The sequence below is a fragment of the Gymnodraco acuticeps genome, unplaced genomic scaffold, assembly GCF_902827175.1.
Source record: "Gymnodraco acuticeps unplaced genomic scaffold, fGymAcu1.1, whole genome shotgun sequence".
Lineage (NCBI taxonomy): Eukaryota > Metazoa > Chordata > Actinopteri > Perciformes > Bathydraconidae > Gymnodraco > Gymnodraco acuticeps.
The window spans coordinates 7,774,124-7,800,702 of record NW_022990238.1 but is presented as its reverse complement, the minus strand read 5'-3'; the positions used below and the strand labels follow the sequence as shown (position 1 = coordinate 7,800,702).

Genomic DNA, 26,579 nt, shown 5'->3' with positions numbered 1-26,579 from the left:
AAACAAAAATAACCTTGAACCTTGAAGCCCCATCTCTCCCCACCTGCCCCTGCTTCCTACATCCCCTCCACACCACACCAAGTTGTTCTTCTTGGGCTTTTTTCGACTACAAGAACTCAGCGCACCGTGCTGTGAAGTGGTAACGTATTTCAATGGTTCTGGATTTGTTTACAAATCTAGAAACTAAATACAAAACTAGGACGATATGAAGATCTCATGTCAAAAACAGAACTGGCCACTGTCTGTGAGATAATTTTATGTTGGTTTGGTTCTTCTGATAAAGGTGTGAATATCTAAATAATATACCACCATATGCTATTGTCTTATTGTATTAGTTGTGTGCCTGTTCTTCAAGCTAAGGCATTGCTAAATTAACAACTCTTGGCCTTACAGAGTGGCAACATGAGACCGATTTTTATATATAAAATATATTTTTATTTTATAATTTATTTTAAATATTAACAATATAATACAATAAATGGAAATAAATATATACAAATATTTAATATAAATACCTTGTGTGTGTGTATAGCTATTGCTTTATCTGCTTAATGTTATTTTCATATGAAAGTCCATGACTATAAGTATGCAGTATCATAACTACATCTTTGATGTTTATAAAAAACCAAACCGTTTGAAAATTGAGCAAGCTATGGTTATTTAAATAGTAAACCATAATGTTATGAATGAGAGCGATACCTGTAGCAAGATGGCGGCCATGTGGCAACGTCGGTCTCCATTGGCCAGCAGCGCGGGTGAGTCATCCACTTAAGCATCCACAGCATTTTCGAACATTTGTGAACGTATAGCTGTGACTGAACGAATGAGTTCATCGGAGACATCGATATGCACTATGTGGACAGTGGACACCGCAGAACTTCAGGGACCTCTGGTTTCAACTGGTACGTTCCTGTTTTGTGCAAGACAAAATGTCATTCTGTTTACAATGTAGTAAATTAAAAGAGAAAAGCCGTACATTTTAATAATAGGCCAAGACTAGTGAATGTTGGTAATGTATGCTTGACAAATAACTAAAGCTATTAATTTATGAAAATTGTTTCTATCAAAAAGTATTACTTCTTTTAACAGATAATCTTATTGTTTTAGCTTATTTAAGTTGTATGTTTAGTGTCCACGGCTCTCCATCCTTTCGAACAATGCTTAATACAGAACACACACCAACTGTTAAAGATCATTTTTTATTTGCCCAAATACTTGAACTACAAGGACATAAGAACACCCTCAGCTATAGAAAACATCACATTTTGTCAAATGATCAGCAGTACAAACTTGTAAAGCTTTGCTGTCTTAGATATCTCTATAAACCAACATAAGGGAGAGAATAAACAACTAAAACAGGTGAATTTAACCAAAAGCTCTCCCCTGAGTTAAAAACTCACTGGCCTCAGAAGTCACAGATGAGGGTTTGTCAAATGAAAGCACTAACAAAACAATAAGCACTGAATACAAAAACAGTATTTACAGGAAAAATTACAAGTTTTTAACCCCAATCATCTGGCAACTTGCCCAAATCCCTTTTACAAACTCCCATCTATCAATATGCCAAAATCAGTTCATTAATAACAGATTATTAATAGTTGCGATGTACTCATTTGTCTATGGACCTATAATGAGTCATGGAAATCTTGTCAATGACACGACAGCGCCAACCAGAAAAATGACTAAAGACCTTTGGAAAGAAAAATTCAAAGATTTAACAATATCTACATTCATGGTGTTGGTATGACGTCCCCACACAGGCACAAACATGCACGCTGCAGTCATATCATGGTATGCAACAAAACCGTAAAAACAGCACACATTAAAGCAAAGAAACACACTCACATATACACAGCTTTGTGTATATATGCACACAAACTCACACAGGAGGGACAGATTTACATTAAGTGCACACTTTTTTTGGGATTAAGCATTAGACTACAACCCTTTCAGATTACAGTCCATAGCATTACAAATTCAAAAGAAAATACAATTTATGAAAACCATTCAGCTCAACAAAATGATTCCAGATATATCAGAACACAATAGAACAAACATTTTTAACTCAAACCATAAACCTAAAACAACAGTTTGGAGAACAAACATATACCATCTGTATTCTTTAGTCAGATTGAGCTGTACATGTGGAAAACCAGTGTTATCCCTTCAATGACAAACTGCTCGGTCACACAATACACACTGTTCATTACAGTCAGGCCAGAAGGAACTAAGACAAACAGAATTGAAAATGTACGAGACATGTCTGTTAACTTCAATAAATGACAGACACATGGCAGCGCCTTTAAAAAGTATTCACCTTCTTTAAATCTCTTTCTGTTTTAAGCCTAATGGAAACACGCTGTTTTGACACACAACAGAACAAGTCTTTACAAATGATGTTTTCATTTAGTTATATCAAAAAAACTAATGAATATAAAAAGGTATTGACTGCTGCAGACTGATTCTTAAAAGTTGAAGTGAGATCACTTGTGTGACTAAAATTGGGACCAGTAAGAAACCTATACCTAGAAGCTCAGTCTGTAATTAAACATACTTGTGAAGACAAAGGAACATGTACAGAAAATACACATTCACAGGGATGATTAAAAAACAACACATTTATGGAGATTAATGATGTTGTGGGCGTTCCAAACTTGCTGTATATTTAGATACATTTGTGTTTTCCTTACAGGCAATTTTGCTGCTGTCTTACTAGATGCAATCGATGTCAGTTATACTTCAAATATGAAATGTCCGCGGCACTTTGAAACACATCGCAGATCGTTGTGTACAGGGTTCCTCACTATTAGTGAACAAATAAGTACATTTCATGGTAATGATGCAGTATAAAGACCTTTTTTTTTTTTCTGTCCGAGAGTATCAAAGCATCCACATTGTGCAACGCCATAAATTAATAAAACATGAAAGTCCAAAAGGGTGTGAATACTTTATATAGGCACTGCTATCTATTAAATGAGAACATGAGTTAGTAACAAATTCCCAAAAATTTCCAGCAACAAAAGACATTCATAATGGCTTGATTATTTTTCCTGAAAAAATACCACCTCTTTAACAACCAAATGATAAAATCTACATCATAAATTGAGAAAAGAGAACAAAGCGACAAGGCTCTGAGAAAAAAATAGGACAAAAATAGGGAAACATTCTGAAGAGTGCAATATTTCATTACCCAGCACACACAACCACCCCCCCCCTCCCCACGTCACTCCCTAAAGTGATCCATGTTCTTCGGCTCTATGAAGCCTGTTAACAACTCATGCCGCCTGTCTTTAACTAATTACCAGAATAAAATAAAACACTGGAAGGTTAAGAATTACCCTCAACACTAAAACTCTATCCTAACCCTGAACCTGTAAGTCAAGATTGAAACCAACGACGTCACCGAACGAGTTTTTGGCATAACGTCAGCGGCCCGTACTGTGAGATGCCAATCACAGCGGGGGAGGGGATGAAACTGATTTTGGACATAGGGGCGGAGTCCCTCAATGAGTAAGATCACCATCAGTGACATTGAGTGTGAGGTGGATGAGGCGGTGCGGGGCTCCCTCTGGTGGGCGGAGGAGAGCAGGGTTGGCACAGTGGCAGAGCTCCTTTGACTCTTGGCTCAGCTCAGCGCTGCTCAGTTTGTCTCACGAAGACGTCGGCAAGTTTCAGTCCGAATCAGAGTCCGACGACTCCTGCGAATTCGAATCGCTGCTGCTGTCCTCCGACTTGTTCTCCTTATCTTCTGCCTCGTCTTCATCGTCATCATCCGCCTCCTTCTTCATCAAACAAAAAGTAAAGTGTTTTTTTTATAGCACAATCAACTTCCAATTATTTTTGGTATCCGTGTCTGATGGCAGTGAGAGACAACACTCACCTCATCATCGTCATCATCCTCGCTGGATGAGGATGTCTCAGTGGAAGCCTTTTCCCGCTCATCTTCATCGTCCTCTTCCTCCGTGTCCTGTGGGAAGAGAGATTTTCAGGTATGACCACCAGTGTTGTGCTAGTTACTGAAAACCAGTAACTAGTTACCATTACTAGTTACTTCATGTCAAAAGTAACTCAGTTACTTACACCAAAAAGTAATGCGTTACTGTGAAAAGTAACGTTTTAGTTACTTGGAAAAAGGGCTCCCATTAATGCCCTTATAGCCTTCATTTCAGTACTGTTATTGCATTGGAGAATAATACAATCTGTTGATCAACTTGACATGCATTATATGCAATCTGGATTGCATCGATATTAGCTGGCTTTCCATTTTTGTATATTCTTTCTCCAGGTAGTTGGAAAAAGTGTTCCGTCCCATATGCCGTGTGCCGCCCGGACATGCTATCATGCTAACTAGCTCCCTGAAAGCGGGTGACTCCACTGTAGCAATAGCCTGCATGTGTTCTATAACATACACACAACAATGGCTTTATCTACTTTCCCCTGGCCAGCAGTCCCTTGGTTAAAATCCAGCCGCTGTTGCTTAGGTGGAGGTGGAGTGGCGTCGGCTGAGTCTCTGTGGTCTTAGCTACTAGCTTCGTCCCGGCCAGCATGTTGTTTTTGCAGATGTTTTAAGAGATTTGAATTACTGGTTTGGGCAGTAGATAGGATCTTTGACCCGCCAAGACACAACTTACATTTAACAGAAACTTTCTTTTCTTTGTGCTCGACAAAAGTGAAATAGTGAGAATATCTCCAGGTGGAGAAACTAGACTTGAGCTCCGCCGCCGCCATGATAGTCTTGTTAGTAAACAACACAAACACGCCCACAGCCCGTCTCCGCATGTGACACAGGAAGTATCAAAGTACATTTACTCAAGTACTGTACTTAAGTACAGTTCCCATCTCTGTTCGCCTATATAAAAAAACTAACGCAGCAACGCACCATGTAGTAACGGTAACTGAATTTAAAAAGTAATGCGTCAGAGTACTAGTTACTGCCAAAAATAACAGCGTTACAGTAACACTGATGACCACACATACAAATGAAACATTGTCAAATTATTGTCATAATTGCCAATTCTTATTGTGTCGTGTAAAAAAACATGAAAAATGCAGTTTAGGCAAAATTCTTAAGTATGGAGAACTCTTTTCTTATATTAAAGTGAATATCTTTGAATTTTAAACATTATAAAAGCAGACATTTAAAGACATGAACTTGGACAAGGAACTAGGATGGAGTTAGCAACTGATTAATATAGAAAATAATAGGCAGATCAATACATCATTTGAGAATCATTGATGCCCTTCTAACAGCATCAAAAAGACAGACTTTGCTTACAGATTTCTTGGCCTTTGGCATGGGGCCTCCTAGTTTTGTTGTAGTTCTTCTTTTCTGAAATGTAGAAATGCAGATAAACAGTTTAAAAAGTGTCAACGCGAGATATAACTGCATTACAATTTCTAATCCAGTTTGTGACAGCATAGTCAGTGCTAACCATGACAGTAGAGTATTAAACGTACTTGTGAATTATATTCTTTGTAGGTGTTTCTCTCTTGTGAAGACAAGCTCTGTGGAAGAATGAAAGTGTACGTTAGATAAGTCAAGTACCCAACATGTCTTGAAAAATGTGCCCCCTCTACAAACAACCCGTTCTTACACCAAGCCACTGTTCCAGAAGGACTTTGTACTGCCTCTGCTTCTCCTCTGCGATCTTCTTGTAGCGGTCTTTCTCCTTCAGTGTACACCTCTGCCAGCGGGCGCCGATCTCTGTCATCCGCTCTTTCATTGGGAGGTGATTCAGTTCTCCGTTGGACAGCATCTCCTGAGAGAACTTCTGATACCCGTTTCTAGACAGACAGAAGCAAGCGACCACAACTTTTAGGTTTCAGTATAATACCCACAAAAAGGCAGCACAGACAAGTTGGATGTTTCAGACTTACGATGGTGGTTTCTTGGGTTCACCCTCAAATTTCATCTTCTTCCCTGCGGCGATGGTAGCAGCAGGTGAGCGCATCTCACACAGGTCTCTCTGTTGAGAGGTAAGTCAACTGTGAGCGGTTTCTAGAACTGATACTTAAAAAGGAAAGAAGCAACAAAAATGGTCCTAAACTAAATAAATATCCTTCAGCCATAATATATCTCAACCTAAAGGAAAAAGCCTGAATTTCTGTCAAACTCCTATTCCAGAAGATGGTGACCTGAGAGTAGTAGTGAAGTAGTCACAAATAAAGATATTGCCATTTCCACGCAGTTCTCCCACAATATAATTTGTAAAGCAAATGTAGCTTTATACTTGACATTACACCTAGCCATTACTCAAACAAACTAAATAGAAAAAACGAAACCTTCATGAATAAACTGGAACAACTTCAATCTAACAAACAAAAATAATTCTAAACTTAAATGAAATCAAAGATCAAAACTAAAAACGTATTGAAATGCAAAACCTTGCTGTAATTGGATGCTGTGGAGCTCTTCTCAGAGAATTGACACTAACCTCGTATCTTTTCTGGTCCTCTGCAGCCTTTTTGATCCACATGATTTTCTCTTTTTTCTCCATAATGCTCCAGGTTGCTTCTATGGCTTTCTGTGCCTTTGGCCGGTCACTCTGCAAAACACAGGTTTGTATTAATAAACTTGTGCGGAATATCTTGTGAGTTTTCCAGCAGTATATTTGTGTTCTTGAGAAAGGCATCGATGCGTACCTTGAATCTGGCCAGGTAGTCTCCGATGACGCTCTGCTGCCAGATGTCCTGAGCAGTCTTGGGGGGGTCGGGCAGTCGAGTACGATCCTCTTTCTCCTTCTTCTCCGACTCTGCCTTCAGGACCGTTTCTAAGCGCTTATATTTTTCCTAAAAGACAAAGACAACAAGATCATAAGAGAAAGAAATAGAAATTAATGATATATGATTTTGTCTTCCCTCCAGGCATCTACACTATTGCCTGATATTCCTTATACAATATCACCTTACCTTCTTCTTATCGGGCAGCTCGTTCCACATGCGAGCCAGGAGTCTTGTGATCTCACTGTCAGAAACGTCCGGACGCTCCTGTTGCATTTTGGGCCGCTTCTCCTCAGAGAAGATGAACATGGCTGAAACTGGCCTTTTGGGTTTCTCTGGAATAACCTACGGGTGATAAAGAAAGTGTGAAAAGGACACTACAACACCAAATATAATATGAAATGGTTTAAAAGTATGTAGAAACCAAACATGTAGGGAATGGGATTCAAGCTTAAAGTGATTTGATATGAAGTCTAATTTCTTTGGATAAAATAAATGTGTTGTGATCAAATTGGTTAGCTAGAAAAGGGAAAACATTTTGCATCTGAGGAAATGTGAAGAGTGTATACTTGATCTTACATTTGCTCTGGAGGCCTTCTTTTTTGCCGCAGGACTGTTGGCTCCGCCTCTCTTAAAGCCTAATTTATCCTCAGACAAAACTCGGGTTTGTTCCTCCTCTGACAAACTCTAAAGGTACAGCAGAGGATATACACATGAGGAATTATTGAAGCAAAGTTCTGCACACTTATTAGGTCATTGATAGCTGTAACAAAATACTTGTTAGATGTTGGATATAGAAAATAATTAAGACTTACACTGAGAAATACGTGCATATCGATTTCAAAGTCCTTCTTCCTCTAAAAATACAAATTACATTTATTTTAAAACTCAAGAGTACTGTTTTTGTTTGATCTTTCCTTTGTTATCTGACAGGATGATTCTAGACTGACCTGTTCACAGCGTTTCTGGTAAGCATCCTTCTCAATCTGTTTCAACAGCTTCCACCGCTGGCTACACATCACCATGCGCTCCGTGCTGGGAACGTCCTTCATGCTTGACATCAACTCCGCACAGAACATCGAGTAACCATTTCTGAAGGAAACACAAACATTATGTTCAAGAGCCATCCCCAAATCACACAACTCATTGACAGCGGAGCAGCCAACAGTCAGTGAATTTGCAGCTGTGACTCACGGAGGAGGTTTGTCAGGTCGGCCCTCAGATTTGTCTTTCAGGTGCCTCTCTGCCTTGGTCAGGGTGGACTTGGAGATATCCCCTTGGGTCATGTTTAACTCCGGGTGCTGCTGGATGTACCCCCGCATTGTCTCCTAGAGTATTGCAAACAGTCAACAATGTGGAAAGATGGACTGTATGCCATTATAGCAGTTCCTGATTCTTCCACAATAGCTAATATATTTTAACCAACATCATATCACACACACCACAGTAGTCTTACCTCGTAAAGTTTCTGCTGCTCTAGGGATTTGGCAATCCATTTGAGTCTCTTCTTGTCAGACAGCTGCGTCCACTGTTTGCCAAGACTCTCCTTAATGTCTTTGGTTGTTGCCTGGTTTCGAACAAAGTAAACATCCGTCACATCATACAATTATGTATTATACATGTTGGCTTTGAAGCAGGCTGGGGGAGTAATGCAATACACACATTATTTGCAGAGTAATGTGCAAGTTGTCGCAAAGCATGTTTTGTGAGAGGTATTGCAGCCTGAAAATACTTCAGTAACCAAGTTACCTTACTTTAATGTTGTGATGCTTGGATCAAGTTACTGATTACATTTAGGTCATTAGAAATCGTATCAGAATATATTTTGTGAAGTAACTCCCCGACCCTGTTTTTAAATGTCTTGACTTACATCCGGGCGTGTCTTGAGGACAGCCTTCTTTTCGTGGTTGTACCACAGCTGTTGGGGTGTCCTGGGCTTTTCTGGTGCATTTGAACTTTTCTTCGTCATGCTTTCCATTAGGTCCGGGTGTAGTTCTCTATATGTACACAACAATTAAGGACAGTTGTCGTCTTTAATAATGCTTCAGGTGCAGATCTAACATCCCCAGTGTTATTATAAATGTAAATATTAACAATAGTAACACATAATCTTACCTGAACTTCGCCATGCTGTGCACAAATGTTTCTTTGTCTCTTAAAAAGTCTTCGACATACTTTTTCTGTAGCCATGAGGAAGAAGAAAAAACAAGGATTCAATTAGAAACAGACAAGTTGAAAATCACAATTTTAGCTGCACCTCAGATCCATGCTTTTAGCTGACCTTCTTTTTTTCAGGAAGCTCTCTGTACTTCATAGAGAGAATTTTAGTAAGGTCTAGGTTGCTCATCTCAGGGTGCAATTTTGCGTATTTCGCCCTCTTTTCCATGAAGAAGCGGAAGTATGGAGTCAAGGGCTTCTTGGGGAAATCTGGGTGTTTCTGTATATCATGTGGGATGGGGAATAAAGTGAAACGTCACATGTCATGCTTTTCCAGTTATTACCCGTCCCCTTGTGTGTTATGAAGGTTTTTATGCATGTAAACGGTCTGCAGAGTCACAAACCCTCAAAGTACACCCTGTAGCGAGTAAAACTCTAACACAGAAAAGACCTTTAAGAGTAGAGTCAAATGAAATGTTTAACAAACCTTTAATTTTTTGCCCTTGTATGGGTTCTTGATATAGTCCTGGGCATCAAATATCAGTTCTGTCAGAGTGCGGAATTTACGAATCTGTAATTAAGAAAGACAAGAAAAGTATTTTTATGTAAGTCCACATTTGGTATCAAACCAACAAAATCCGACTGTTGTTGCAATCCTCATAAATACTACATTACAAACTTAAACTGACTCACCTCTTTAGAGACCTCCGACCACTTCTGCTTACACATCTCTGCTGTGAAGGAATTGAAGGCCACCTTCGTCCAGTCAAGGTGGGACTCTGATGTTTTGTATTTGGTCAGGTCCTTCTGAGGCAGGGCCAGTTTCATGGCCTCCAGCAGTTTTAAGAGGTCGTCCTGTGCCCATACTAATAACACAAAAATACACAATGACACAAAAATGATCATTCTGCTTATCTGACTCCTTAGATACAAAACTAGTTATATTATCCTTTGTGTGTCTAAAATGTTTTCCAGTTAGGGATTCCCTCTTGAAACAAGTCCATATTATATAAATATAGTGATTTTATAGTATGATATACAATAAAATACTCTGTTATTAATGAATAAATCATGCATTTGGGGGTTGTTTACTCTCAAAAGGGTGTCATCGCTATAATTGCTACAATAGGGTTTTAATTAAAAATGTCTGTAAAACTAGTTTGCAATTGTTTTTCCATATGGTGACTAATCAATTTGTCTGAATTGTTTGACGTTCTATGCTACAGTGACCTGTATAGTAAATGACATAATATGCATTATTTTAGGTTTATACCAAGTGTTCACAATAGCAAATGTACTGTCATTGTGGGAGTGTTAAGAATAATAAAATGATGTCCATACATGTCAATACCACACCTTTGTCTTGGGTGGTTGCCTCCATGGCTCCATTCATTTGTGGTTATACTGTGTTCAATCTACAAAATACAACAGAACAATCAAAATCAAACATTTATAGAGAGACTAATAAAGAAAGAAAAGCATTGCAACCCATTATATGACGGTCATACTTTGCTCATATAACAAGAAAAGCTTTTTTATTTCTTTTTTTCAAAATCATATTTTATGTTTATATAATTTTCGTGAGTATATTAATCATAGAATGGGACATGTGTGTGAAGAAACAACTATGATGAATTAAAGTGGTGGAATTTAAATTTGCCTTGACATAATGGTTTATGTTCATTACACCGCCCCTTAAACGTTTACGCTACATGGTGAGACATAGGCTTTTGCTTGTGACGGCTTCAAATCTCAAATAACACTGCAGAGGGCTTCAACTGGCACAACTAGACAACTGCAGTCTCCGTCGAGCAAATTTCACCAGCCGGAATATAACGTATTAGTACCGTCCTATAGTCCACAACTAAAGTATCGTGAACACACAGGAGCGCCCATTTTCTCGCCCGCTCCGCTCGGTAATGGAGGGTTTTCTGTCGAGTTTGGGGAGGATCCACGGAAGGAGGAAGCGAATGGACGTGGACAGACAGGCAGCTGTAGGCGACCAGCTGACCACGGACGAGGGATCTGCTTTCGGTCTCCGACGAGGGGGAATGGTGGCTTGGAAGCACTGCAGCCAAATGCGCCACTCGGAAGAGGCGCCTCATCACCGAAGGACGCGGATCTAGATCCGCCATGCAACCCTATAATCTTTTCCTTAACCGTTGACTGAAACTGGAGCCAGGAAACCAATATAATATTCGTTTACAGTAAATAAATGTGTTTTAAGAGTATTTAAAGACCGGATTATTAAGGTTTTTGGCGTTCAACATCAAGATTTTAGAGCATTCTTCAGCGAGGCGTAGCCGAGCTGTGCTCCAATGATGGCGGCTGCTTGTTGTTCATCGTGTCCTTGATGGCCCCAGCTCACTGTGGTGTTCACGATGTAACCTAGCTACCTTAAAACAATCGATTTCACCATTTATGTAACCAAAAAGCTTCCATAACGTACATCTGGAGACTTTTGAACGTTACATATTTAACAATTTCATAAAGATGACAACATATGGAGGAGTACAAACTCGAGATCTGAGACAATACGGCCAAGGGCAAATTGGAACACCAAGTGAAGCTGAAATCTTGACTTCTAATATAGTTCAAATAGCCTACATATTTTTGACACTTAACATTTGATACAAATATTGTCTAAATCTTTGCGTATGCATTTAAAAAAGATCTCCCGGAGGTAGACAGATTGGCTGTTACAAGTTAAAACAGTTGATTAACGGTTATATTGTGAGATAACGTTAAACGTCAACCTATGTTAAACTTAACGGTATTTTTACATTATTTTTTTCAACACATTTTCATGCCCAGGATACAGCTCGTGGTGGTCGGTTGGAGGGACTTGCGGAGGCGCACCAAGAAAGAATGGAAAAAAATTGTTTAACGGTCAAACGTTACAACCTCGATACTTTGCGAGCCAATTCGTTTAAACAGTAGCTGGTTGAGGTTTCGGCTACAGTACAACGAGGTTCAACTGTACCTACATTTTAAGGTAAACGCTAAAAGGAAACATGTTAACAACCGAGGCTGAGAAGCTTCACTGGCGCGACAAACAGCTCCAGGTCCGCCATGCTTCAGCTCTGATCTAAGGAAACCTACCGTGACAAGGTCCAATGGCGCACTGCACACACAAAACACGGAGCTTAAAACTAAACCCAGGGCGTTGCAGACTCCCTTCCCTCGATCCAAAAAGCGTATAAACGAGAACAAGAAGGCGGGTTCTCCGAGCTCGGTCGTCGGTGTTCCAGGGCTAGTCAGTGAGAGAGAGAGGGGGAGAGATAGGGCGAGTCTCTGCACGGTGAGATATTAAACCGAGATCCCTGATGGCTAACCGAGAGAGGCGGCTAGCTGTTCCGCCAACAGCCGCATGGAGGTCTCCGCGCGGAAACCACCGTGCATTTCCACACGAAAATACCCCGGTTACAGTACAAATAGACGATTTTAGATTACGGGAATTAGTATAAAAAAGTATCTTGATGTAATTTTTTAGCAAATAACACATTTACCTCCGGGTGTTACATGCAATTTCCCCCGCTGGATAGGACAACAAATTCGGCTATGGCCGACCTCGTCTGTACCCTGCAACAGCGGTCGGATTGTTTCGCTTCTACAAAGGCTGCCAACCTACGTGCTTTATTAGTAAACACAATCAAAACATTAAAGGTCGATTATGCGGCTATAAACGCTGTTGTTGGTTTATCGCGAACTTTCATCCTATTATGAAACCCCGCGGTTGTTCAGTTGGCTTACCTGTCTCTCGGCGTGAGCTTCGGTGTGGTTGTGGAGGAAGAAGGGGAGGGTTGAACGATAGCCAGCACTGCGCCGTCGGTCCTGGGCTCCAGTCCCCGCAGAGATGGTCCTTCCCCCCCGCCTCCATCTCACTCGCCGTCTCCCTCCACTCAACGCACAGCAGCTCCTCTCTCTCCATCCAACCATTTCGCTACGCGGAGACATCCATTTTTTCCTACCTCGCATCGTTGTTTCTGAGCCCAACCGAGCGATTACTACTTTACTCCCATAGACGGCCATGTCTGTTCTTCAACCCGCAATATTTAATCGGGAAAGTTTCATGAGAGCCAACGTTTTTTTAATGTGTGTCTAATTTAATTGAAACCAACAAATCTCACATACAATAATAACTTAATAGTTTTAATTAAATATACATTTAAAAAAAATAAAAAATAAAATCGCTTATAAACGTCAGCTTCCAACTTGAAACTATTCAATTGGTCCACCAGCCTTCATTTACTTTCACATTGCTCGATTCCTATTTTGGCAAGTAGTAAGAGGCTGTTTGACAGCTTCATTTTGGCCCAGCATGTTGTTTCTTTTCAACTCCACCTTGCGTGCTTGTGGGCGGATCTCCCGGCCGTCCAATCCAGTCGGTGTGATTCAGGGAAAACAAATGACTTTCAGGCACTCGGCCTTGTTAAACTGTGCTGCGTTCCCTTGCTGTCGGGAATTTGAACATTATGGCATATACATGCATAGAAGTTGAATAATATACGGATATGTTGAATTAAATAAAGATGACATATTAGCTATTTTGATTGTAAGTTAATTGAAATGTCTTATAATTTTTTGTCTGTAGTTATTTGAATGATTTTGTATTCAATCATTTCTTATTTAATTTAACTAAAAGCATATATATGTATGACACGTTGAAGTTATTGGTATCAATAAAATATCTATATGTTAAACCTTCCCAGTCTGTTTATTAATGCTAATCTTTGCCTAATCACATAAATAAAATAATCGAAAAAATACAAATCTGAGCACTTGTTGACAGCCATATCACGCTTTAATTGGAATGCTGCTTTATTTTTGTTTTCTTGTATATTTTGTTATTTAAGAACAAATGTATTTACGACATCTATGGTGTTTTCAAAGTAGAAGTATAGAGGTTAGAGTTTACTTGATATCATTGAAGGCAGCATGCAGCTGAGTGGCAAGCCTCTTGGTTCAAGTGAACACCCCTCTCCTGTTCAAAAGTGAGCTACGAGTGATTTGTACTATAGCATTTCTAATGCATTAGTCAAAAGTTAAACAAGGACTTTAAAGGATTTTTTTTTATTTGTAATGAGAATTCATACAATCCAATCAAGCATGTACAGTGGTTCAGGCACACACACACACACACACACACACACACACACACACAAGAACGGGCATTATAAGGTACATTTACAAATACATTTCTCCCTGACTATATCACCAGTATAACAATTGGCGCACACAATTGATCTCATCCACTATCTAAGCAATCACACACTTAAAATCAAATATAAGTGCATTACACATCTTTCTATACACACATCAAATAGTGAAAACTCATAACACAACTCAAAACATATAATTGAGAATTAATAAAGGTTATTGTATGGGGAAAAGGCTGGTGTGAAAATGCCCTGGAAATGTATTATTTGAGCACATGTAAAGGGCAAAATGTTAAAAATTAAATAGCAAACATAAAGTGAGGTGGAATCATTTTATCATAATATGTGCAGGTCTATATGCGACAGCACTGGGAGTCACTTTAAAGCTATACTGTTGTAATACATTTAAAGAAAGAAAGAATATTCTAAATAGTTTTACCTCACGTCTCAAGGAAAACAAATCTTGCATGTAAATAAGTCAAGTGTATCAACTCAAACAAAAACATAACTCAATATATAAGTTAAGTATATAAGTGTATGCATTCTAGAAATAAGAGGTACATTTCTTTAAAGATACATAATAATAACAGAAGTTTTAAACTGTATATGTTTACAATTACATATTTTTAAAGACACCCTATGTTTAATGTTCACACAATTACCTGTAGTTGACAATTGATTTCATTTAAAAGTTTGTGAAACATTAATGTACTGTTTATGGCAGTGGGCACTCATCGTACACATCTACCCCAGGTTCCTCCTCAAACGTCACTTTGGCATCATCTGCGTCCAGCTGCAAAGCAAACACATCCAGTTACAACAGGGAAACAGTATGAAACAACGCTATAATGTGTGCCTGAGTGTCGTCATTGATGCAGAGATGTACTTACACATTTCATTTCCAGGGGAGTGAAGATTGTGCCGGTCATTAACATGCGCAGAGGGATGGTGAGGATGAGAACAAAAGGCAGCGCCAGAGAAAAGGCACTCATCTTCACCACCCACAGCAAACCCAGGCACACGAGCTGGACGGCAGTGAAGAGATGCATCTTCATTGTTTTCACCTGAATAAGTGACAACAGAGAAGCGTGTTAGCAGTGGAACGCACTGCCAAAGAGTAATATTAAATCATAAGAAAAGGAATGTTATTTTAGGGTTAGGATAATTTACTGAAAGAATATAGGTTAAATAAGATTGAAATACAGGTGGAAAAAACTGAACGCCCATGCAATCCAATGAAATAGTGTTGTGGGGTCAGTGGGCTCCTAGGCCAGAGCCTTGTTTTAAAGTGACTGTTAGACACAAAATGACCTTAGCAAATGGTCTACACTTGGACACAAAACCACCAGAAAAAAACTAAGAACAAACAATGACATCAATTGACAACATAAAGACACAAAACAACACAAAACCACCACATAGAGACTCCTTACAACTTGAAAAGTGAGAGAAAACTACAAATACTTTCACAGCAACCACATAGATCATACAGAACAATCACATAGATGTGAAAGCACCAAAAACAAATGCGGCAAAAAAAGATAATAATCTTAGGATATTTGTCCACTGAGATGGCATAGAGCAGTATTAATAAATAAAGTATCACGCATACTGGCAACAACAATGTAATACAAAAAGCTGAATCACTACTTTAAATATGAATTTAAGCATTTACAGCCATAAAGTGTTGTGTGTAAACACTATGAGGCAGTGAATATATTTGGACATGATACTGTGTTCGTCAGACAAAAGGGCCTTCCACATTATTGTATAATTAAACAAGGTCCTGAAGTGTATTTGAGGAGGCTGTGTACCCTGGTGGCGTAGGCTTCAGCGGGATGGTATTTCTTTGGTGTGATCAGCAGAAGCATCCTGTCCCACATCTGGATTCCACTCAGAGAGGTGATACCCATGTAGAGGAAGATTCCGAACAAGGCGGTCATGGGAATCATCTTCAGAATAGGTTCCATGAAAATAGAAGCACCTTGAAATCACAGAAAGTGAATAATTATTAAAAGCACAATACCTTTTTCCAATACGGGTCTCTTGATAGCCAAGTTGCCACTTACGACATTGCCAAGATTATCTGTATCTTAAAATGGGATAAAAAGTGCATTTATGACAAATGTATTCAAAATGGAAATGTGTTCAGAGCCTGCTGTTTGTGCATCAGCACTGTAGATGGCAGCACCTACCAACCATAATGGCCACAAGGATTCCACTGATCCTCTGCTCAATCACCTTCTCGATCTCTGGTTTGGGACCCTTGCTCATGACAGTGAGAGCGTTGGCGTGGGTGACTGATCGCACAGTAGCAGCGCTCAGCCAGGGCACCCCGAAAATAGAGGCGATGCCCCCCATGATGACCAGGAGGAGCAGATCAAAATGAAAACCAGATCCTTTCACCATCTTCCTTTCAGGTTTGCTCACAATCAGCCTGGCAATCAGACAACAACAACGTTAAACACAAAGTCATATTGGAGACTATAATGCCGTTATTTTATATTGTCACTCACGTTGTAATCTGGGACTCCAGGAAGATGAGGATGAAGACGAGCACTGCTGGTACACAGCAGGCACCCATCATCCAGATGGGGAAGGGCTTCTTTTCTCCCATGGGGTTGATAAACCAGCCTCTGACTTTGGGGTTGGTCACCTCAATGCCTTTTGGCACAACCAGTTTCTACAAGGGGACAGGGAGATTTTCATTACTCTCATTTATCTACGGAAGAGTGTTAGCCTCAGGCATAAGAAGAACATAGAGGAGCAGAGAAAGAGAGAAATATTTATTTAAGTTTTGAGAATAAAGTGGAACCTTTAGTATGTGCTGGTAGTTTTTATGATATTTCAAAACAAAATCATGGAAAGACAGAAAACCGACGTATTCCTTCGACTAAGCTTATAGCTAACACACTAATTGTAGCTTAGTCGTATTTTTAGGAAGGACAAAACATAAAGAGATTTGTAAACAGGAACATTAACTTATTTTCATGGTTAGAAACTGTATTTTACAAAAAGTCTTAGACAGACTGCTTTAAAGATGAATATAACATTTAGTCTCAATTTGGAAAAGGCTGTCTGACGGCGAGGTCAAACAGTGAAAATATTCTAAATATATTATACACTTAAATTGATGTTTTCTTTTATTAAAACGTTGAAGTGCTCCCTTCGTCCGTCGACAGCAGTACATTGCTTTGTTTTGTGCCTGTACTTATGTGTTTCTTCAAACTGGGGGTGTGCAGACTGCATTCTACTGTAGATAACACACTGACTTTGGATAAGTATACCTAGTACAAACCAACTTCAAAAGATCTGAACAATCGCTTTATTGTGCATAACATTAGTTTTAATTTTTTAATTTTGAGAATTGTTAGACCTTGTTTTAGATGACGTGCCACAACATAACACTTACCTGAGTGTAAACATCCGCAATGCTGATATCGATAGCAATCATGAAGAAAATAGCAATGGGGACACCGAAATCTCCAATCAAACGACGGATCTAATAAGACAACAGTTTACATCATGGTCAGGGAAATCACAAAACCTACTGAGTCTTTTCAAAACTACACAATTTCTGGTCATACAAAGTTGATCTTACTGGGCCAGGGAAGTAATGACCATTCTTGAAATGGCGGAGGAAGTACGCAATGAAGAAGCAACCTAACATAAGGCACATAGAAAGCAGGGCAGTGTTGGGGTAGACCCTTTCAATCTCCTTCTCATGAATGGTTAGGTTGCCATGGTCATCGATCACGCTATACTCCGTCACGAGTATGTGGAAAGGGTTATCCGATGAATTGCTCAGAGGTTCATAGTTCCGAATCAGAGGGTGGGCTTTGAAGATCTAAACAACAGGAGATAAGAAGTCAGAGGAGGCAAAATAGGAGACAACACATGAGGCTATGACAAGGAAATGGTGTCTGAAGATGATGTGGTGGGGAAACCTTGATGAGCTTATTGAAAGTCTCGTAGATGAAGATGAGAGAGATGAGGATGGAGAAGATTTCCTGAGTGAAGCGGGAGATGAATTTGACCAGGAAGCTGCCTTCCACAGCCACAATGATGATCACGATCAGTATGAGCCACATGCCTACCCAGATACGGCCCACAATGTACTCAATGTCCAGGGACTTGCAGAACTAGTATAGAATACAGAAAAGAAAATATATTGCAAAAAATGAAAAAAAGCTAATCAAATATTTATTTTATGAGTTTTGACATCTGACAACTACAGAACAGTAACAAAGTGGAGGAATATATGTATAAATATTTATGTAAAGAAAGTCAAAATGTCATTAACAATTTCCTTTAATTTGAATGTATTGCCTTTATTAGCTTTGTTCTTGAAACGTTAAATAAAAGTAATTATTTCCTCCCTTCATTTATTTCACCCCTATGACTGGCCCTTATACTCTCCATTTACATCTCATACATACAGTGTAAAAAGCTTCCTCGAACACCAGCAGTGGTCCCGAGAAGCCGATGACGAGGACAGGCTGGGCGCCGATGATACAGAAGATGATACCCTGGATGCTGGTGGAGACCATTAGCTCTGACACGCCCATCAATTGTTCAGTTTTGTCAGCTAGAGTTAGACAACAGAGAGATATATTAACCACACTTGAAAAGGCCAATAGAGTCCTGCAAATGAATTGAATCTTAGAAACATCTCTATATGGATCTCTCTTTTACCCAGAAGCCCTCCGAAAGTGATGGCAGGGGACAGGGCAGCGAAGTAGATGAAGATGACGGCGGCGAGGACCTGAGTGTTCAGAGCGTCTGTGTAGTCACTGATGTAGTGGCGGTAACGCCGCTTCAGGTCGTTCACCATCCCTCCGAAAGGATAGCCTGTACGGGCCAGAGGGTCCTCCCGGGGCTCCGCTGGAGCTTTTTCAACTGGACAAACAAATCAAACTGACATTAGCTTATCAATCCAATATATATATATATATATATATATATATATATTTTAATTAATACCTGTTAGGTTAATTTCTATCACCAAATAATGATTGAGTGTATGGCCCACTGATTTAAGCTCTTGCTTTTGCAATAATACAGTGTCTGTGGTGTCCTGGGAAAAATCACAAGCGCCAATATAAACTTTACTATAATTTCCCTAGTAGAGGCTTTATCTGTCGGTTTTGTAATTGTTTATTGTGTAATTACCTAAAGTTGACACAAACATTTGAAATACATATGTTTGTAATGTACTTTTTCAAGCATTCCTTGAAAAAAAAACAGCACCTTCATTCTTTGTAATGCCTAATGCTTAATGAACAATTGAGACAATATGCAAACAAAAATTATATTTTGGTCAAAGGAATGACTACATTAGTAGTGAGGTAATATGATAATGCATACAAAAGTGTAAAAAGAATAGTTTGACGTTGTTGAAAATATGCTGACCTTTGACTCTTTCACCAAAGGCAAGACGAGAGTCGATGGGACGCAGTCTGTCACACAGCATCTTCTTCTGGTAATCGATGATTGGCACCAGCATATCCTTATCTTGGATCTCAGTGGGAGGAATCACAATGCTGCAGTCCATGAAGTCAGCGATGGCGTTGGTCAGATCTCTGTCAGTCTCAGCCAAGAAGGCCTCCAGACAGAACACCTGTGAGAGCAGAAAGCCTTTATTCACCTGCACCAAACAAAGCAGGCTTAGCTAAAGCTCCATTCTGCCGAGCTAGAATTGTTCTCCTTCAGTACGTTCTCCTTTCTCTCACCCAGTCTGCCATCAGAGCCCCCATGGAGCGGCCACTCTCGCTGTAGTCTATTCCACAATCGTTGGGGCCCACCAGCACAAAGACGAAGCGAACCGGGACAGGAGACTCCAGGGAGGAGTCCATGACCACAGAATCCCTGAGCCTCACAAAACCCACTACTGGTTTCTGCAGGATGTCCACGACACCTATAATAACAACAACAAAATACAACCTCTTTTAGGTGATCTGATTTTTGTGTGATCTGCTCCAGAATCACACATGAAGACAGATGGCTGCCTCTGAATTTCATCAACATACCTGAGAGGACAATTGAGGCCTCCATGTTGTCAGAAGTGTCTCTCTGGGAAAATGATGCATTGTTAGTTCAATCACATTATATACGTAGATGTCCAGCTAAATGTAAGGAAGCCGTGAGAGGCAAGTGAGAAACAATTATAATTCTGATCAAAATAGTTTTTTTCTTTCTTTCTTAGAACTTAGAAAAATGTCCCAGGCAAAACTTTAGTTTTACATGGAAAAACTATTTATATAATTCACAGATCATTCTTTAAAGAAACATGGAAATATAATTATGGTAAAACAATTTTTTCACACAGGTGATAAAGCTATTAGGATTGGATTCAGAAAATGGACCATAAATGATTTTCTCACTTGCTTCTCAGGGCTTCCGTACAATAATGAAGGTGGATCAAACTGTATAAAAAACGAAAACTATACCTTCTTTGTTACTGAAAAAGACTGCATCTCAATGTCTCCAGATGGAGTAACCACAGGTTCTTCAGACTGACTGAAAGGACGGATACAATGAGAATGAAGTGCATGATGCAGACATGAAGTCTGACATTTCGAAGAAAGAAACAGAGTATTAGTGGATCCATGTGTTACCTGCGTCTCATGAGGAGAGCTCTCAGCAGGCCGTCACGATCACTGGCACGAATCTCATTCTTGATCAGCAGCTCATCCACCACCTTCTCAGCCACAGAAGACAGACTGCTGGCGTTCAGGTCGAGGATGACGGCACCTAGGTACATTTGAGTTGATTTAACTGGTCATCAGCATCAAACTATAAAAACGGGACTTATCATATACACAGAATTTCATTACATCTCAGGTTCCAAAGTCACCTGTGCTCATGGTCTTTCTGAGCTGGATCAAGCTCTTGAAGGAGAGATGGGAGACATGAGAAGAACTCCATTTTCCAGTGGCGGGGTTTAAGTTCTCTTCGTAGCCCACCCAGCGTCCAGTCTCCTGCCAGGTGTTGCCCTGGAGCTCATTCAGCTCCACATATGCCTATGGTAATGCAATGTGGTTCAATACAAAACACATTAGTGGATAGTGTTGTTTTGTGTGAATCAAATTTCACATATGTAAGTATGAAGACTGTAGACTTACTTGAGCATCCCCTCTTGTGGTGGCATTTGTATTCAGGTTCAGATAAGCTGAAATAAAGATACAGAAAATAGCTTGATGGAAAAAAGGTCTCATCCAAAATAGCAAATACGTAAAAATCCTCCAGTCAAATATTTACTCGATAAAGTAATATCTAAATATAATAAATGTAGTATGGAAATAAAAAGTATTCATTATGCAGCAAAATGGTTCCTTTACTGTTTAACTAAATATATAGGGATTTAGTTAACCGAATTTGGTCAATTCAAGATAAGTTGAAGAACCTGGAATTTGTACTTTGGTACCATATTTGAGTAAATGTACTTTCATTTTTTGTTTTAGATTTTAGTCCACCACTGCAGGAAAGTTATTTAAAAAGTGGCTAATAGCTACGGGCTGTGAAGGGAACCTACCCTCTGAGTCTATGGGGAGGATGATGGCTCCAACATTGGGCTCATTCTCCTCTGCATCTTCCTGCCTCCTGGCCTCAGTGTCATAGATGCCGCTCCTGTGTTGAGAATCAGTCACACCAATTTAGAGAAACGATGAGCATGAGTGCTTCAACAACACCTCATAAAGACTCACCTGTAAAGTTATTCAACTCAGAATCGATCGACAGAGGACACTTTGGAAACATTTTTGTGGAATATGCACCTTTACCAAAGTGAATGTAAGTCAAATTTCATTTGAAGCATGTATTAATAACAATTACTCAAAAACAATTCAAGGTTCTCAGTTTGGGCTGATCAACTTCCCGATGTATTGAATTACTGCCTTTAGTGTTGTTCAGTCCTTCACCACTAGAGGGCAATGTTGTTCAATATCTACTTTTACATTACACTTACAAATTCCTCCTAATTTGCAAAGATTGTCTGAGCCTACCTCAGCTATGGCCCCTAATGCAGAATCCAGGGAAAGTTATTATACACTTTAAGGTCCAACATTTAAATTGGTTTGTGAATATTACTTTTCTCTGAAAAATAAACAAACAGAAGAGCAACATCAGCCAGTCCATGATCTCTATTGAAGGTACATTTACCTTGATCTTTTTGTAAATACTCAATGTTTTTTAAATTAATTGCAAGCTTTAAGCATGAGAAAAGGAAATCAGCATGTTCAGCATGACCTTTACCTTAAACCTGTGTTAAAAGTTTGTATCATAGAACATTATCCACCGTAAGTGCTTTTTACAGTGATGGTGTTAGCTATTAACACACTCAGCAGAAATAACCGCTTTAGGTGGCCATTTTTTTTTTAGGCCACCTAAAGAATATAAATCCAATATGTATCCTCTTTTAGCTTTGGTTTGGTCTCCACCATCACCTGAGTGAAACATCTGACGCTACTTCACACAGTTATTGTTTATCAGAACATTTTCATTTGAAAATATCAGGGCCACAATCAACAACTTTTTCTAAATGTCGATAACACTGCAGATTATTTTTCGATTAATAATTTTGGCTATGAAATGTAAAAAAATTGAAAACTTGGTGTACCGGTATTGGTACCAGACTGATACTGGGCAATAATAAAAAAAGTGGATATGACATGATGCTACTTGAATGCAGGGACTAGATTAGGGAGCACTGCGAGACATTCTCAGTGGTCTTATCACAAACATGATGCAGAATACCAGCGTACATTTACAAAAAGGCCCTACTGAGAGATGGACTTACAGCCTTGGTGGGGAGCGGAACGCTGACTCGATGTTTTCAGAGGACGTGTCACTGCCCTATACAAGAGGATAGTTTAGGAAGAATTAATAGAAGAAACTTGAGTGGTGAATGGAATGTACGTATGTTAGATTAAAGGAACACATCATGAACAATGTCCAAGATCCCTTTCTTCTGTAGAGACTAGTATGAACTAGTAAATCTGTTGTATGTAGTAAAGTGTTGTATTTAACAAATGTACCTCAAAACTAAAATGGTTTTCCATTGCTGTTTTTCAGATGTTGAAGCCTCAGGTACTTTCATGCATTCCCTAAGACAGAAAAAAAGAATGAATGAACATAAAAACAAGTTATAATCACAATTACAAATACCCATAGACTTAATGGGAACCAATGACATCAAACCTTAACACAATTATTGTTGAGTTTTGATGAACTTTTAATGCAAACAGGTGCATTTAAAGCATCCAAACAACAGAGTTTTAGATACATATTCTTCATATTCTTCAAGTACTCATTGTACAAGTACCAATGTCCTCTCATTAAATTGGCAGGGTTTAAGGAACATGTTTCTCAGCTACTACCGAGACAGTAAGGCCTGCTTTGAGCTATTTTAAGGCGGCTTTGATGAGAATACCGCCATCGACCAGCACACAGCTGCCTTCAAAGTCACGTCTCAGAACAGATAGTCAACCAGCCGAGAAAGTGAACTTAGTTATAGTCGAAATAGAAGACGCACAGAGCCTTATCTTTGGGTTACACCCTACCACCAGACACGTCTGTTCTCCTTCAGTAACATTAGGGGTGAAACAACTCAAATATAGCTACTGTAACATCTATTAATACTAAACTTTACTTTTGGAGAATAAGTACAAATTCTGAATTTTTCATATTGAATCATTGTGTATTGTTTTCAGTGTGCTCCATTTCAATTTTACAATAAAGGTGTTAGCGGTAAAAAATAAAAAATAAAATATTTTTTTAGCAGGTCAAGTGACTTCTCATCACTTTACATATCTACATTTTTTAAATAAAAATTAAACCAACAAGTTCTTACAATTGTTAGGCCGTGACACTAAGAGTATACATTTAATTGAGCATTAAAGCCAAAAGCATTGGGTGTAATAATTAAATGCAATAGATTTGGAAAGAGGAGAATCCAACTAAACCCTGACCTCAAACAAGTAAAAAATGTGTGCCACAAGCATCTTGTTTGTGAAGTATAATAAACTTTTCTTAGAAAAATAATTGTTAAGAATAATTTCATATGAACTCCCTTCCTTATCTCCCGAGCAAAGAAACAACCGTTAAGGGTTAGAATATGCTACTTTCCCATCAGAAAATATAAAAATGTCTATCCTTTCATTCTAGTAATGCCATCAATGTGTCTAACCCTTGCCCAGAGGGGGCCACACCCTTACCTGCAGGTGCGTGCAGGTAATCCCACCTGGTCGACGGTGTCCGTCTGTCAGCCTAGACGAGCCTGGTGATAAAGTGTGCCAGGACAAACGAAAAGTACAGAGAAAGAACGAGAGGAGCGGGAACACCCATACGAAACTACGTCGACCCAAAGACCCCGTACCCCTCAACCCATCTCGTTGCTGAGCAACCTGGCGGTGGGGCTAGGGCAGATAAGGCCCGTGGGACGGACGAACTCCCTATCGGTCAGGGACACCTTGAGGCAGGGATATCCCAACCCTAGTTTGCGTGCTCCGCCCTCCCAGCATGCAACAGGTCCGAGTCTGGGCAGAGGCACATGTTTGGACCATCAGGCCTCACCTGGGGGACACGGGGGCAAAGAGGGTAAAAAAAGGGGCAACATACAGTATCAGGGGGACAACATCTTTATACGTCATCTTGTTTACGCACTGGGGATTCCTTCATGATAAGGGAGGGTATTTCCTCTGCTCATGATGAGATAAACACATTAAAACCAACTCTGTTCATGATAGCCCTCACTTGGTTCGTCTTGAGTACTGTACATTGCATGGCAGCAACAGGGGGGACATCTTCTCCAGCTGAATGAAAGTGGAGGCTGGTGGTGTAAGCAGGTCTGATGACAGATTGTTGACTTTAGTTTCTGAAAGGGATCAGCAAGAATTGAATAATTATGTATTGGACTTCAACTCAATGCAATTCAAGATACATTAATAGCTCTCAAAAAATATAAAATAAGGGAGCAAAGATTATAAGAAAGAGATAAATATACTGGGGTTAATGGCAGCAGCCCACTATTAGCTTGGTAACTGTATCCAACACCATAAATAAATGTTTAGTCAAAAGGTGCAGAAAGTGCAAATGCATTGGTCGATCTATAATTTGGTGGCAGTAGCTAGGTCTGTAGGGGAAAAAAAGGGTCGCCGGTTCAAGTCCCGATTGGACCAAATACAGAGTGTCGACTGGTAGCTCAAGAGGTCCCAGTTCACCTCCTGGGCCCAGTCGAGGTGCCCTTTAGCAAGGCACTGAACCCCTAACTGCTCCCTGGCACTGAAAACTGGCAGACATGTTGCTCTGTTAGCGCATGTGTAGGCCCTGTCTTTGCACGTGTTTATGTGTGTATTTCGGCCTGTGTGTGTAATGTAAAATATACTAATAGATTGAAGAAATACATTTACCCCATGGGGCTTGTACAGTAGAGGTTAACAACACCTTACTATCATCCTTGTCCTATTGACGAAGGGATTTGAACCATTGAAAAAATAAAAATAGTAAAGCATTTTGAATAGAATACATTGTCAATCCATTCACATAACCTCTGTGAATACAATTTGATGAAAATGAGCAGAATAAACCAGAGCACAGTGCCTCAACCCATCTCGTTGCTGAGCAACCTGGCGGTGGGGCTAGGGCAGATAAGGCCCGTGGGACGGACGAACTCCCTATCGGTCAGGGACACCTTGAGGCAGGGATATCCCAACCCTAGTTTGCGTGCTCCGTCCTCCCAGCATGCAACAGGTCCGAGTCTGGGCAGAGGCGTTGAGAGGAACATGTTTGGACCATCAGGCCTCACCTGGGGGACACGGGGGCAAAGAGGGTAAAAAAAGGGGCAACATACAGTATCAGGAGGACAACATCTTTATACGTCATCTTGTTTACGCACTGGGGATTCCTTCATGATAAGGGAGGGTATTTCCTCTGCTCATGATGAGATAAACACATTAAAACCAACTCTGTTCATGATAGCCCTCACTTGGTTCGTCTTAAGTACTGTACATTGCATGGCAGCAACAGGGGGGACATCTTCTCCAGCTGAATGAAAGTGGAGGCTGGTGGTGTAAGCAGGTCTGATGACAGATTGTTGACTTTAGTTTCTGAAAGGGATCAGCAAGAATGGAATAATTATGTATTGGACTTCAACTCTATGCAATTCAAGATATATTAATAGCTCTCAAAAAATATAAAATAAGGGAGCAAAGATTATAAGAAAGAGATAAATATACTGGGGTTAATGGCAGCAGCCCACTATTAGCTTGGTAACTGCAGGGGTAGACATTAAGGGTAAAAAGCCACTGGCCCTCCGGGCCGGTGGAATTGTATTGTCACTGGCCCCACCATTGTAACCACTGGCCCGGAGCATTCATCCAAAAGAAATCGACTATTAATGAAGAAAATTAACACATTTGTTGCAATAGTAATTTATGCACTAACTACATTACTACTTGTACTACAACATTTGAATCATCAGTTCTTCCTCATTTTCCTCAATTGTTCATATTTGGTTTATTAAACTAATGATATTGTGGTCACAGG

The 26,579-nt window shown here is 39.7% G+C and overlaps 2 protein-coding genes across 12 annotated transcripts; both read right to left on the bottom strand.

Moving 5' to 3' along the window:
- Window positions 1–1,183: 1,183 nt before the first annotated feature.
- Window positions 1,184–12,741, bottom strand: ubtf (upstream binding transcription factor). 9 transcript variants are annotated; one of them, XM_034220225.1, is made up of 21 exons: window positions 12,631–12,720; window positions 10,234–10,292; window positions 9,571–9,743; window positions 9,365–9,448; window positions 9,002–9,157; window positions 8,836–8,900; window positions 8,591–8,717; window positions 8,177–8,287; window positions 7,915–8,048; window positions 7,671–7,812; window positions 7,536–7,577; window positions 7,300–7,407; window positions 6,910–7,065; window positions 6,643–6,789; window positions 6,435–6,545; window positions 5,878–5,966; window positions 5,595–5,784; window positions 5,458–5,505; window positions 5,276–5,329; window positions 3,881–3,967; window positions 1,184–3,782 (listed from the first exon to the last, which is right to left on the bottom strand). In XM_034220225.1, the coding sequence occupies exons 2-21, from the start codon at window positions 10,268–10,270 to the stop codon at window positions 3,672–3,674; spliced, it is 2,172 nt and encodes a 723-aa protein (XP_034076116.1). In that variant the 5' UTR covers window positions 10,271–10,292; window positions 12,631–12,720; the 3' UTR covers window positions 1,184–3,671. The 9 variants fall into 9 exon arrangements, with proteins under 9 accessions (XP_034076116.1, XP_034076118.1, XP_034076117.1 ...); XM_034220227.1 differs by lacking the exon at window positions 12,631–12,720 and adding an exon at window positions 12,387–12,476; XM_034220226.1 differs by lacking the exon at window positions 12,631–12,720 and adding an exon at window positions 11,980–12,217.
- Window positions 12,742–13,934: 1,193 nt separating this feature from the next.
- Window positions 13,935–24,481, bottom strand: slc4a1a (solute carrier family 4 member 1a (Diego blood group)). 3 transcript variants are annotated; one of them, XM_034220217.1, is made up of 21 exons: window positions 24,251–24,480; window positions 23,072–23,140; window positions 22,834–22,889; window positions 21,571–21,665; window positions 21,161–21,207; window positions 20,893–21,058; window positions 20,654–20,789; window positions 20,486–20,555; window positions 20,066–20,108; window positions 19,769–19,953; window positions 19,449–19,656; window positions 18,732–18,935; window positions 18,476–18,624; window positions 17,984–18,178; window positions 17,638–17,883; window positions 17,449–17,538; window positions 16,553–16,719; window positions 16,232–16,473; window positions 15,851–16,020; window positions 14,927–15,100; window positions 14,752–14,829 (listed from the first exon to the last, which is right to left on the bottom strand). In XM_034220217.1, exons 2-21 carry the CDS (start codon window positions 23,093–23,095, stop codon window positions 14,752–14,754), a joined length of 2,745 nt encoding a protein of 914 aa, XP_034076108.1. In that variant the 5' UTR covers window positions 23,096–23,140; window positions 24,251–24,480. The 3 variants fall into 3 exon arrangements, 2 of the variants coding, with proteins under 2 accessions (XP_034076107.1, XP_034076108.1); XM_034220216.1 differs by lacking the exon at window positions 24,251–24,480 and having other exon boundaries at window positions 13,935–14,829; window positions 23,072–23,095; XR_004569366.1 differs by lacking the exon at window positions 14,752–14,829 and having other exon boundaries at window positions 16,278–16,473; window positions 24,251–24,481.
- Window positions 24,482–26,579: the final 2,098 nt, after the last annotated feature.